Source organism: Amphibalanus amphitrite, unplaced genomic scaffold (genome assembly GCF_019059575.1).
Source record: "Amphibalanus amphitrite isolate SeventyFive unplaced genomic scaffold, NRLGWU_Aamphi_draft 000401F_arrow, whole genome shotgun sequence".
Classification (NCBI taxonomy): domain Eukaryota; kingdom Metazoa; phylum Arthropoda; class Thecostraca; order Balanomorpha; family Balanidae; genus Amphibalanus; species Amphibalanus amphitrite.
This window is the reverse complement of record NW_024881895.1, coordinates 391412-405573: the sequence shown is the minus strand read 5'-3', so window position 1 is coordinate 405573 and position 14162 is coordinate 391412. Positions and strand designations below refer to the sequence as shown.

Below are 14162 nucleotides of genomic sequence, written 5' to 3'. Positions count from 1 at the left end.
TATAGGGCCCTCAGAGGCCGATGTGGACCCTTAGAGACCGGCATCGGACCTTCAGAAGTCAGTACGGGCCCTCGGGGACACCCAAAGGCCAGTCTTGGGCCCCCAGAAAAAGAAATGAGGCCATTAGAGGCGTGGACCCCCAGAGACCAGTTTGGGAGCCCTCGAGACCAGTACAGGGCCCTCAAAGGCCAGTTTGAGGCCCTCAGAGGTCGATGCGGGCTCTTAGTGACCGGCACCCAAAGGTCAGTCCTGAACCCCAGAGATAGAAATGAGGCCATCAAGAGATCAGTGTGGGGCCCTCAAAGGCCGGTTGGGGGACTCCTGATGCCGCTTTAGGGCCCTCAAGGGCCAGTGGAGGGCCCTGAGAGATCGATGTGGGCCCTCATCGGTCAAGGTGGGCCCTTGAAGGCCACTGAAGCGCCCTCAGAAGTCAGGATACTCAAAGACAGGTATGAGGGCTGTTACATAATACCTGGCGTTGGTTTCTTGAGCCTCGTGACAATCGGGTAAGAGCCAGGGCCCCTACGCCCATCGGGGCCCATCGGTTGCTTAAGGGGGCAAATTATATGATGGCCCCTGATTTGTCTTTGGGGGGCCATGGCCCTGATGCCCCCCTGCGACCTCCACTGGGCACCACCCCCACCCCCCACTGAGCGGTGAGCGGCGCACCAGGAATCGAAATCCACGATTTTTTTAACTGGTCATTTTTGCATGTCCGACAGCTCTGTACGGCCTTGTGACAGCTCAAGCTCCTGAGAGGAGGGTAGTACCTACATTAGAGGGGGCGGCGATGGCATTTGCACTTGAGGCGGCAGCGCCTACACTTAGAGGGGGTGGCACCTACATTTCATGGGCAGCACCCTAACTTGAGGGGCGGCACCCACGCATGGGGGGGGCGGCATCTATCTACATGTGAGGGAAAGGCACCTTCATTTCAAGGGGTGGCACCTACACTTAGGGGGTGGCACCTACATTTGAGGGGGCTGCACTGCAACTAGGCCTTAGGGGGCGGCAACTACACCCTAGGGGGTGCCATCTACATTCGAGGGGACGGCACCTACATTTTATGGGATGACCGATGACACCTATGCATAAGTGGCCGGGGCCAACATTTGAGGGGGCGGCGCGGCACTTTCATTCGAGGGGGCGGCACCTGCATTCGAGGATGGCCGGCACCTACATTCGAGGGGGTGGCACTAAAATTTGAGGGGGCGGCACCTGCATTCGAGGAGGGTCGGCACCTACATTCGAGGGGGCGGCACTAACATTTGAGGGGGCGGCACCTACATTCGAGGAGGGCCGGCATCTACATTCGAGGGGGCGGCACTAACATTTGAGGGGGCGGCACCTACATTCGAGGAGGGCCGGCATCTACATTCGAGGGGGCGGCACTAACATTTGAGGGGGCGGCACCTACATTCGAGGAGGGCCGGCATCTACATTCAAGGGGGCGGCACCTACATTCGAGGGGCGGCATTTAGGTACATTTGAGGGGGCGGCACCAACATTTGAGGAGGGCCGGCATCTACATTCGAGGGGGCGGCACTAACATTTGAGGGGGCGGCACCTGCATTCGAGGAGGGCCGGCACCTACATTCGAGGGGCGGCACTAACATTTGAGGGGGTGGCACCTACATTCGAGGGGGCGCACTTACATTCGAGGAGGGCCGGCATCTACATTCGAGGAGGGCCGGCATCTACATTCGAGGAGGGCCGGCATCTACATTCGAGGAGGGCCGGCATCTACATTCGAGGGGGCGGCACCTACATTCGAGGGGCGGCATTTAGGTACATTTGAGGGGGCGGCACCAACATTTGAGGAGGGCCGGCATCTACATTCGAGGGGGCGGCACTAACATTTGAGGGGGCGGCACTAACATTTGAGGGGGCGGCACCTGCATTCGAGGAGGGCCGGCACCTACATTCGAGGGGCGGCACTAACATTTGAGGGGGTGGCACCTACATTCGAGGGGGCGCACTTATATTCGAGGAGGGCCGGCATCTACATTCGAGGAGGGCCGGCATCTACATTTGAGGGAGGGGGCGGCACTAACATTTGAGGGGGCGGCACTTACATTCGAGGGGCGGCACCTACATTCGAGGGGCGGCAATTAGGTACATTTGAGGGGCGGCACCAACATTCGAGGGGGTGGCACCTACATTCGAGGGGATGGCGCCTACATTTAATGGGCGGCGCCTACATTCGAGGGGGCGGCACCTACATTCGAGGGGGCGGCACTTACATTTGAGGGGGCGGCACCTACATTCGAGGGGGCGGCACCTACATTCGAGGGGCGGCACTTACATTCGAGGGGGCGGCACCTACATTCGAGGGAGTGGCACCTATATTTGAGGTCTGAGGAGGCGGCAACTACACTAGATAGTTGAGGGGTGGGTAGGACTCTTTTGAAAGATGGTGCCAAGTCAACGGGTGGCATAGAGTTTTGGGATGGCTCAGGGTTATGGGGGCGGCACCATTCGAGTCGCCCGCCGATTTATTTCAGTTGTAAAGTTGGGGTTGCACAAACCGACTTTGGGGTTGCACAATTCAAAGTTGGGGTTGCACGTGCAACCCCAACTTAATATAAAAATCCACCCCTGGGAGAGGGAGAGGGAGAGGGAGAGGGAGAGGGAGAGGGAGAGAGGGAGAGGAAAGAGGAAAGAGGAAAGAGGAAGTGTGAGGGAAGGAGAGAGGTACCGTGCCAAGGACTAGGTCACGCGGCCAATTAATGTTGTCTGCTGGGACACCTTACTATCATATAACTATAATAGGGATATAACTATCATAGGGATAGGTAGGTAACCTCATTTCCCTAAAAATATTCTTGCACAAGAGCCTTATCTACATAGCTTTCTCACAGCACCATTTCACCGTAGGAAATTGTATGATTATTAAGTTTGTCTTTGAGTCCCTACACATTGAGGTAGAGGGTAGCAAATTTGTGTTCATTTGTTTGTTTGGCGCGGATTCTCGTAATATAGAATTGATATGCTCCTTCAGAGAAATAATGGTCGCCGTTTAGACAACGTAGTTCCCGAGTCTCTTGAATTCCAAAGCAGAGAAAAATGTAGCATACCTCATCTATCCATTTCAAAGTAATAAGATGCTTATTGCTTAATTTATAATGCACACCCATTCCGAGCTTGACTTGTTGACACACCTTGGTGAGCACCTAATTTACGCCAAACGGCACACAGTGCAGTGCGCGGCGATCTCCAGACCCGCTTTCTGGCATCATCGTGTCGTCGTTCGATCACCATTAGCTCTGGACACGCTCGGCCAGCACGCCGGTCGACTGGCACGGCCGCTGTCCTCCCATCGGCCGTGCTCCGCCGCCGGCAGCGACACCGTCCTTCCTGCCGCCGTTCCCAGCGCGGTCACGTGACACACACGGTCACGTGACCGGTCGAGCTCCTACCGTCGACAGTCACGTGACCGGTCGAGTTCCACTTTTGGTGCGGTGGACGCGCTGAATGTTCCGAAGAACTGGTTTTGTGGACAGTGCTCCAAACCCGAGCCGCTCACCGTTCGTGGGATGCCGCGAAGGCTGTCGACGCCGCCGCTTTTCCGACAATCGGTGTGCCTCAATAGTGTGACGGAGCTTTGAATATTTATTTAGATCAAAGTAACAGCCGAGTCAAGGTGTAGGTTACGGTCAAAGATGATTGATGTCTGCACCACGGACTTCTACGAAAGTCGCGCTTACAATCTGCCGTTGCCTGTTACGGCTCACGGCTGTACCCTTTAGCCTGACGCCTCAATCAGCAGGCAAATGGTCAGCTGGCAGCGCGGCCAATTTTCCGGCCATACCACGTAGCATGGTGGCCCGCCCGGCTGCCATAAAGATGATTATTGGCACAGACATACCTTCCCTGCACGCTTCGCGGGCGGTTCTGGGACCAATTGCGCTGGCAATGATCACGTTTCATGTATCGGGCCCGGGCCTAGTGAATAATTCTTGCCTTGTGATTAGCCACCAGAAATCAAGCAGGCTTAGGTAGCTTGATATTTTATCAAGCTACCTATTATAGCTATTTTATAAGCATTTATTGGAAGACAATGGCGATTCACTACTGCTATTTGTTAGCGCGTGTATTTTACTACAGGTTCACGGCAGCAGCGTTGGTGAACAATAAGGATGAATGGATGTCTCCTCGAATCAGTGCGCATGTCTGACTCTGTCGATTGCACAACCTACAATGCAGCGCCATAAACAGAGGGGCGGCTGTGCACACCATCAATGACGTCACATATCTCATATCGGCGTCTGAAACGCAAACAATAAACATCGGTCCGACGGCGGTACAGCGTAACCACAGCGTTGTCAGTAATTCTGCTCTCATACGGCGGCGGATCTGTCTATAACCATAAGTACACTTCATACCACGGCGGATCTGCCTAAGGTACAGTTCATAACACAGCGTTTCTGCCTAAGATACAGTCCCTAACAGCGGATCTGCCTAAGACGCGAGTGTATTTTTCAGCTCATATCACAGATGAGCGAAAGCTTTGTCAATTGGAATTTGGAGACAATGGCTGGCCTATAGAATGGGGTCCATTCTTCTTAGCCAATGTCTCTTACATTTCTAATCGACCAGAGGTCGATACAGAAGGCCTGTACACATTCAGCTGCTGTGCTGTTGTCAGCCGAAAATCACTCACACTATTGGCTGAAAAATTGATGACGTTATGTTGCACTTGCAACATGACGTCACCTCTCTGCTGCCGGCAGCATGGGCTGACGGGCTGTGCTGCTACGAGAAAGCAAGTGCAGAGATGCCGAGCCGTCAGCAAAAGCCATAAATGACGCATTTAGACACTGGTAGTGGCGCATGAAAGCAAATCACGTGCCAGATTTTTATTGAGCACTGCAGATAAATGAAATTTGGACACCATGTTGGCGCTATTCACATATATTTGGTTTCATAATTAATTGTCGATACAAGACAAATACTTATTACTTTCGCACATTGTCTGTAAATATTTTGATAATATATCTAACTGCTTAAGTATTGTATTAATAAAGAACATGAAGATGAGACGAAATATTTGTTTACAACGCCATATTTGTAAACAGCCAGCCAGTGCTGACATTTCTCATCAGCCAAATGTATACAGTTCCGTCAGCCAGAAGCGGTGGGCGGAGCCTATTTCAGCTGACAACAGCACAACAGCTGAATGTGTACAGGCCTAGACTCAACAGTCCACACTCATAACCCTCGTTCTTTGACAGCGGGAAGTGTGCCATCTGCCTTAAACGTATGGTTTTCGCCGCTCTCCTATCTTTGTCTAACGGTACGCAGCCCGCTTTTTATTTAGCTCGGTTCATTAACATTCGAATCGATGCTTCAGCTTTTCTCGCTTCACCTTCAAGAATCGCTTTGTTTAATGACCTTGACCAATCGACTGCCAAGCGTCTGCTATTTATGTGTCTGTACCTAACTGCAAGCTGTGTCTGTGGCCTTGAAAGAGCCACTGCATGGCTGTGAAGTGATTGTAGCTGCGACTGTGACGGTGTGTCTGACTGGAAAACATTTATGTCCGTTCCCGCGTCCGGCTAGCATGGTCCGACATCGTCCAATGCCTGTCAATCTGTCAATAGCGCGTCCAACATTCACGATACTGTAATCAGAATGGCTGTCACCTTGTAAAGTGTCAGTAGCGACCAGCGCCGAGCTTCTGGTGTTGCCTGCTCTACTTCTGTCTTTCGTTTTCACTTTTCTTGATGTGCACATTTGGCTCACGAAAAGGTGCTGTTGCCTTTGTTCAGCGTAGCAACATTTTCTTCCATTCCCATGAAGGACTGTCATGCCATCATTGCCTGAGCTGAACGGCCACCGGTAACACAGCACATGAGAAGCACTGAGCAGTGAGCAGGCTTATTCATGAAACCACGTCACGGTGACTGCTCAAGACAGTGAGACATTATTGGTCTTCTACAGACCTCAGCCTCTCCCGTTCACTTCAGCCCGCCTGTCCACTGTCCACTGTCCAGTGTGCATGGCCTCGGAGGGAGAGCAGACTAAATAATGTGTGTCTCCCATATGTCAGTCTGGATAAGACAGGGGCTGATCTGGATATTCTCACTGAACTGAGGACTGGAACGATGGAAAAAGCCGTCGCCATCAGTCTGTTGGTGCGCTGGCTCGAACGTTGGACGATGGGAGCACTACAAACAAAGACTGGGGCGGCTGATTTTGTGGTTTTTACTTGGTTTTTACTTGGTTTTTACATGAAAAGAACGATATAATTTTCAAACAATGGCATGTGCAATTATTTACTGCAAACTGCGCAAATGCAGCCCAATATAGATCTGCATTCGTCCCCAGCAGAGCGCTATTTTTACATTATTTCATATGTCAGCAAACTTTGCACATTTATTTGAACGCCTGGCTTTCGGCAAATATTTCTTGCAAAAGTGCACAGTTCAGTGCATTATGCGCCACCACGGACTCCGTTTCAGAGAGCGCTCCTGTTTTAGAGCGGCGGACACACCCTGCCACTGTGGGCTGGCATGACGCTCGGATTAGCATTGGGGGGAATTCATGGCTGGCTGCATGGCGGGGTCCGGCTTGTGGCTGTCACCCGGGCATTCCGACGAGAGAGAGAGGGAGAGTGGTTTTCATGATTACTGGTTCGTAAGGGTAACACTGTGATGTACATATTTGTTTTATGTGTGAGCTGCGTACCAGCGGACTCACCCAGTAATCAGCGCCGTTCAGCGTTTGTGTCGGGTCAGTGTAACAACGCATTTACGTGGAATTTATGGCTAGTTATGTTTATGATATTAGTTACCAGGACTTATTTAAGCTTATTCCCTTTCAATCGCCGTTCACTTTAGTGGTAATTGGTAAAAGGAGTAGGAGGGAAGATTCTAGCTTTGTTTGTTCTATTGCTTGCTGGTATGTATTATTGCCTTACCACAATCATAGTCGCAGCTCACCTCACACCGTGTTTCAAAGGCGCACGAGTCCGCTTTGCGGCTTGTACCAGGCATTTCCGCTAACATTTGCGTGAATAACCAAGACGATACGGGCGCTAAAGAACTCCGCAATACAAGTTCATTGGATACTTCATGGGTAGTTGTCCTTCTAATCACCTCGCCCGGCTGCCGAGCACGTTGTTGTTTACTGGACGAGCTGTAAAAATCAGTTGGTTTCGCCTTTTGATGTGTTCCCCCTCCAAAGCCTGCGCTAAGTGGCACAGGATCCGACCATTTAAGCACCTGATAATAACCCGTAGCATTGGAGTTTAAACACGAACCCATCTTTTGGGAGGCCGTAACAGCCTAGCCCAACGACTTTTCACTTGAACAGCCGGGCGGGCGAGCCATTGCAACTTGTCACCACCCACTACAAACATGGACGTAATGTCGTGAATCATTTTTATGTCTGAATTCTGAGGATTTGTCGGTTGACTGCGCAACCAATCAGTCACCGCTCCTCACAGACGGCATGCAATGACGTTGGAGTAATTATACTCAGGCGGTTGGAAAACTTTTCAAATTTGATAGAGAACATTTTTTATATATTTGGAAAAGCTATATAGTTTTTGTTGTTCTTTTCATAAGCTCTAGAGTCGAATTGACTCGTTCAATGCTTTCCATTTCATGTTGGAATTTGTTATAGTGAATTGCTTTTAAGCCATGAATATTTGTTTTGCATTCATTTCATGTCCGCTTCTTTATCGACATGGAGGCTAGCAAGATGAATAGTTTTTGACACCATGCTTTGTCTCTGGTACATTTCGAAAGTCCTGACCTATAGAGCACGCGCCGGCGGCTTTCGTACGCCATTTACAAATGCAATAACCGGCGGGGGCCATCAGGGCCGTAATTAATGCCCAGAGCTGGATGAATTCCGACGAGGTGATGGCGGCGCGTAATGAATCCCGAAAGTCTCACACTCTCGACCATTCTGCCGCCATGCCGAGGTCAGGCCCGCCGCCGCTCAGTTCGGAGCTCGGTGTCAGTGGACTGACCTGTCCTCCAATTATCCGATGGAGGGGGACTCAGGTTTGGTATGCCATGCCAATGACCTGGCTGCAAATTATGTCTTCCATAAGGAATGAGTACTGAAAACGTCATCTTAGGAGTAAGGACCATATACCGCCATCTCTCATGGATCCACAAATCAATTGATGTGTTTGAAACATATGCTATCAAACACCAACCAACAGTATCTGCAGTCAAATGAAAGAAATTCAACATTCAAAGATTTTTAGGGCAATTGTCGAAATGGTTAGAGATCCCATCCTTTCCTGAACACATATTCATTCAGCTATAGGTCACTATGAGTGATATGCTCTGTCACCTTTGTGTTATTTACGCTTCTCACGGTGTCATACTCATAAGCGAGCAGCAGCTCACGGCCATCACGCACAATGCACAGTGCATCTGCGAGCACCGTGCACGGCTACCGAACATTACTATTTTCATGCACTGCTACTGCTAGGTTTCACTGCCTGCCTAAGAAAAAAAAAAACTTGAGGTTTTGTCACATTAATTAGGGATTTCCGTTTGCTTGGCATTACAATGTTAGTTGGTAGTCAATCCAAATACTTTTGCAGACAACAGCACGTTTGACAACGGACAACAACATGAATTTCCAGCGTAACAATGGGAACATACCGAACGAGGTGAGAAAAGACACGTAAATAAGCCATGGTTTTGCTGTGGCTCAGACGCCTGCTTTTCCCATGATATAAGAGTGGTGTAGTCCTGTGTAAACTAGCCCCAACACCACATTGGTAGTGAGTATGCTCAGGAGTACAGCGAAAGGGAGTATGAAATTCAATGCTGATTATTTAGGGACATATTTGTGTTATGAGGTTATCGGTGGAGCCAACAAATAAGTAAGTGTATTCAGTTATTTGTTGGCTCCACCGATAACCTCATAACATGAACTTCAATGTTGTCAAATGACAGCAATTAATGTGTGATGCATGAACAACGTTTGCGACTGACAAATGCACTAAGATGTGCTTTTGAAATTCAACTGCTTTTCACCGGATCTCTTTGCCAGTACCTATATCGATATCTATAACCGCTGATCACCAAGATGCACTCCATCGCCAGAAGATAATGGTTGAATTTGATCATCAAAAGTTGGAATCACAAATGGTATAGGCAATGCCAAGTGCGCTCTCATCTAATTTAAGGTGGTGTCAGTAAATTGTCAACCTTTAGCTTCATTGTGACCTCAGACCTGGGATGACGTATTCGCACATGCCGTTAGAATGGGAAACAAATAAGTCACTGATGAGTGATCACCCGAAACAGGTTAGCCGTACGTCAGGATGAATATTAAACAGCTTTGAACATGCATGTACGAGTAGGAGTGGCAACATTCATTATCTCTTCCATAATGGAGGACAGTCGAATTAACGTCCTTTTTCCTTACGTCATGTAGGATATGGGATCAGTGAGGCTTTCGGTGTATCTATGCTGATAAGTGCTATCAACGGCCACAGTTTTCTCTACCAGACGCACAAGGAGGTAAGCGCAGAACTGGACCACGAGGTGAGGAATCTCCTAAAGACACATAGCGGTCTCCTGTGTATGTGTGAACTTATTTGGACACGACTGCAGTCTCTCCTGTCAGCCGGTGACCAGAGATGTGACGCCGATCTCGATGGCCCCTCCGACTCTCTGGTTTTGCCGCTGGTTTTGTCGACACGGGCTGGTGAAGAACCTAGCCGAGCGATCTCAGGGCGCCTGTGCTGCTGACCGTTCTACCAACGCGGGGGACCGGTCCAGTCTGTTGGGGCTGGACACGCGTTTTTCTGTCGATAAGGCGAGCTGCACACGGTGCCCTGGCAGCCAGACAATGGGCCCGAAATACCTCATTTCGATGCAGGACGTCATTGCATGCCGGCGCTGGCCGCGCTGATATGTCCCAGTCGGTGTTTGATGATGCGCAACGGATTGTTTTCCTGTTGCGATAAATTCCGACAGAGTTTGCCGGCACGGATGTCTGGCTCGCTGCATAGTCCAGGTCCGCTGCCATATATTCAGGGCCCCGATTTTTACCTTGATCGAAAGATACTCTAAATGTAATTAGTTGTCTGGACTATGTATTTTTATCTTGATCCGTCTGCTGAGCATAGCGGTAGCTGCCTAAAAGACAGCGAAACACCCAAGTGACATGTCAGGCTTCATCTACTTTAGCTAGTTTAGGTATCGTCGTCACTTTGCCCTTTCTATTCAATCGTAACATGCGACTAGAACGAAAAAGATAATTTGTAGATTTTTTGTTTTCCTTTTCAGCCGAGGGAGGCGTTGTTACCGTACTGGCACCTGGTCCAGCCGATACCTTTCGGATCTGTCCGTGCCGTGTGCATTCCCCTCCTGCAGTGCGCTAACCTTTCCCTCTCTGTCGGCAGGGCGCGGACTGACCCAGTCCGGTGGTGACACGGTGACAGTGACCTGGCAGTGACCCAGCGGTGACTCTGCGGTGACTGAGTGACAGTGGTGACGTCAGAGTGACGTCATGGGTCGCCGGCCGTGTCTGCCGTCGGCACTGCTGCTGTTAGCGGTGACTGCGAGGTCCGTGTTCGGCCTCAACTGTCTACAGGAGGGTGACCCGGGAGGTGAGTCCGACGGGGCGCCGTCACACGGCTGGGGGAAACTCGCAGGAACACCGGGTAACACACAGAGGAACACCGGGAACACTCAGAGGTCCGCCAGAAAACACCGGGAACACTCAGAGAAGACTGGGGAACAATCAAAGGAACACTACGGAACACTCTGAAGTCCACCAAGGGACACCGGAGGAACACTCAGAGAACACTGGGGAACACTCAAAGGAGTACCGGGGAACACTCAGAGGAACATGAGCAGGCAAAGAGCGGAACACGAGCAAACATATCAGAATGCGAGTTAACATAAAGAGGCAAATAGAACTCAAATGAAACATATCTAAGATATAGGGCGGAGCGGTGGAAGCAAAACGAGACATAGCCGAAAGCAGAACTTCCGAAACAACAGCGAACCTGGAGTGTAGCACTAGGAGAGGATGATCGGGGCCGAACGATGTAATTTCTGAGGAGTTTTCCTTAAACTACGACCGAGCTGTATTGTAAACACCAGTAGAGACTTCCGTCCGAATACGTGGGAGTGGCACCTTGCAGTAATGCCATTAATATAACATCCTTTGTCTTAAATATTTTTATCGCTACGTAGAGCACGAGTATCGCATTGAGAAATGAATACATGTCTATGATGATCATGCATGTACTTACCCTTCTAATCCGTCACTCATGTTAGACAGTTCTCCACTCACACCTCTTGGCACATGTACAAGCTACACCACACATGCATTTTATTACTTCATCTACATATCAAATTTTATACACTTCCTTATCGACCTGCACACCCTTGGATAAGAAAAAAACATAACAATTGACTTTGGGGCCACAAACCTAAGCAAATTGTTTGCGAATCACTCACGACACCATTTCGAGCGACGCTGCCTACGAGCCTGCCCACGTTACTACTTTTGACTTTGTCCCCTACCCTACTTCTATAGGTCTCAGCAGCACTAGGTATACAATGAAAACATTAGCGGCAGAAATACAGTGTCCTACCTCACATGTGACGGTCCCGAACCAGGACCGCTGACCGACCAGCAGACTGAGCTGGCAGCCTAACGGTGCTAAATTACAGCTCCGCGTCCAACGGTAAATTACAGCAGCTTCGACTCACAGCAGTAAGGAGGGCCGATGCGGGCAGGAGTGTACCGTTCACAGGCCGAATAGAAGATAGTCTGATGGTGAATATCGCCTACGGAGCAACGGCAGGAATAGCTCGTCATGCAAATGGCAGAATAATGCATATCTAACACACTTACAACATCCTACAAACTTAAATGAAGTTCTAATGGTCAATAGTTATTCAAATTAAATACAGAAGGTATTTGTGTCGACTTTTGTGCAACTTTATTCAAACAAAGCTTTGGAACGGCCAAAGCTTATGATATTTTTGAAGTCATAGTTCTTAGCTCGTTAATATTTTGTTTGACCGTTGAGTTGATGACACCTGGAGTTCATAGAATAAACATCATGAACGAATTATTCATTGACCCCACCAACTTTTAAGGTCTCCGGGAAACAACCGCTTTTGTGCCGATCTCTACTAAGCTAAAAACATATTGGTATCGCAGTAAAGGCTATGACCACCGTCTTTCGCCTATGCAAATAGTCTCTAACCATCCACGCATAACTCAAACTACGCGTCCAAACCCGTCCTTGGACGCCAGGGTGTTGGAGCCTCGCCGGCGGCATAGTTCTTTTACTGGAATTATCTTTCGACCTTGGACATTTCCAGAGGTGTGAGGCAAGGGAACCATACAAGATGGTCACTGTATGTTTCACGAATGATCATATGCCAACTACTGAAATCGAACGATGTGAAATAGAGATGATATTTGATCGTTATTATTCCACAAAATGTTAACAAATAACTGATTAACGTCAAAGTATATAGAAAGTATAAGCAACGACCGTGCTCGCCCGGCGGGATGGACATATGTACAACGAATGACAGACTGACAGTACCAAGTTAACTGATCCAATCCACTGTCTATTATGTGACGACTGACGAGAGCCCTTCTGCGACGCATATAATTCACCAGTCGCAGGGAGGATCAAACCGTACATCAGGCATTCGTAATCCGCAGAAAACCAACGAGAAGGGTCTGGCCGACCTTTTAGCACACATGCCAGTGCCGGCAGACGCACCCGGGAAGTACCAAGTGTTCTTCGTTTGAATACGCCTGCATGCATTTCACACATTGAGCCTCGCCCATACCAGATGTGCTGAGGGGACCTATTTATAGAGGAAATCGTATTTTCCCAACCTGGTTCTTTGTCTCCATCGAAAAGGCACTGATCAATTCAGCTGTTGGCAACCACCTGTGCTTTATTCCGACAGCTTTCGTACTGTCACCGGCCACTTGTGACGCAAAAAAATCAAAGACAGTCTCATTTTCTTTTCTTTTTCAAATAATTCCTAGCTTTTTAATCTTGCTTGATATTGGTGGACATCATATTTCATAAATTCTTGATTTCTGAGCCATCGTGTCGCGGAACAGTTAAATCATTTTGCATTTAATAGCCGTGTTCTGCAGCTGAACTCAAGCCAGTGTTGTCAAAACCTTCCTACGGCCAAATCCTCTCCCAAGATCTCTCACTAGCCGCACCGCTGTAAGTAACAATGGTGACTGGTGTTGGAGATAACATTGCGTATTTCTTGTAAATAAACTAAGTAAGCGGCAAATATTTGACAGGTAGCACATTCTTCGCCAAGATCAAATCTTACCCCATTTTGAAGTTTGAAATTCGGTTGCACAAACCGTTACGCAGAACAGCAAGAAAAGAAAAGAGATTTGAAAAGGAAAACATCGAACCCCGAACTCCGTTTCGGCCTCAAATGGTGTCCTACTTAGCCCAGCACTGAGGACAGCCATTCAGGATGCTGTCCGTTGGCCCGGAGTACTGGGCCCGATTACATAACTGCGGAACGTGACAGCCGGCAGCGTAGCCGGGTGGCTTGTGACGGCTGTCACACAACTGGCACGACTCTGAGTTCTGACACTGACAGAGAACGGTAGCCGACCGACGGACCTACAGACCGACGGACCGGCAGACCGACAGACCGACAGACCGACAGCTGCTTTGAACGGGCGGTGGAGCTCCCCAGACGGCCATGGACTGCCCCAATCAAACCCGGGCCCGGCTCCAAAAGTCCCCAATTCGCCGTTTCTAGCCACGCTCAGGCTCGCCTCGCCTGGTCGCGTGAATCTCTAATCTCACAGCTCGCTTGTCGAGTATGAGAGCTTGGCAGCTCTGGGCGGCCAGGCTTGGAGCTGTCGCTGCTGCCCTTGGCTGACTTGGTAGATAGGCCACTGGCGGACGGCGGACGGGAAGATTTGAGCCGCCGTAATGGATGGTAGAAGTTGGGCGGCGGCGCCTTCTCGAAAAGACAGTGAAGGTGATGGACGACTCGGTGAATATCGCTTACCGACTTCGTGATCCGATTGAATGGGCACCGCATGCACGCTGCGCATGACCGAGCACAAATATGCTCTGGAAATGGTGATATTTATACGATTTTGAATACTGAACGATTGCCCGCTTTATGCTCTCTATTGCATTATATCCT

General features: G+C 49.6%; 1 protein-coding gene across 3 annotated transcripts in view; it reads left to right on the top strand.

The window, feature by feature from the left end:
- LOC122390577 (cytokine receptor-like) overlaps window positions 1-14162 on the top strand; it is a 77549-nt gene that overhangs the window by 3174 nt on the left and 60213 nt on the right. For 2 of the 3 annotated variants that reach the window (XM_043383668.1, XM_043383669.1), the window contains exon 2: window positions 10385-10591. In XM_043383668.1, the coding sequence (XP_043239603.1) occupies window positions 10492-10591 (100 nt within the window). In that variant the 5' untranslated portion in view covers window positions 10385-10491. Of the gene's footprint in view, window positions 1-2333; window positions 2337-10384; window positions 10592-14162 lie in introns of all 3 variants that reach the window. The other variant, XM_043383667.1, reaches the window with a different exon arrangement.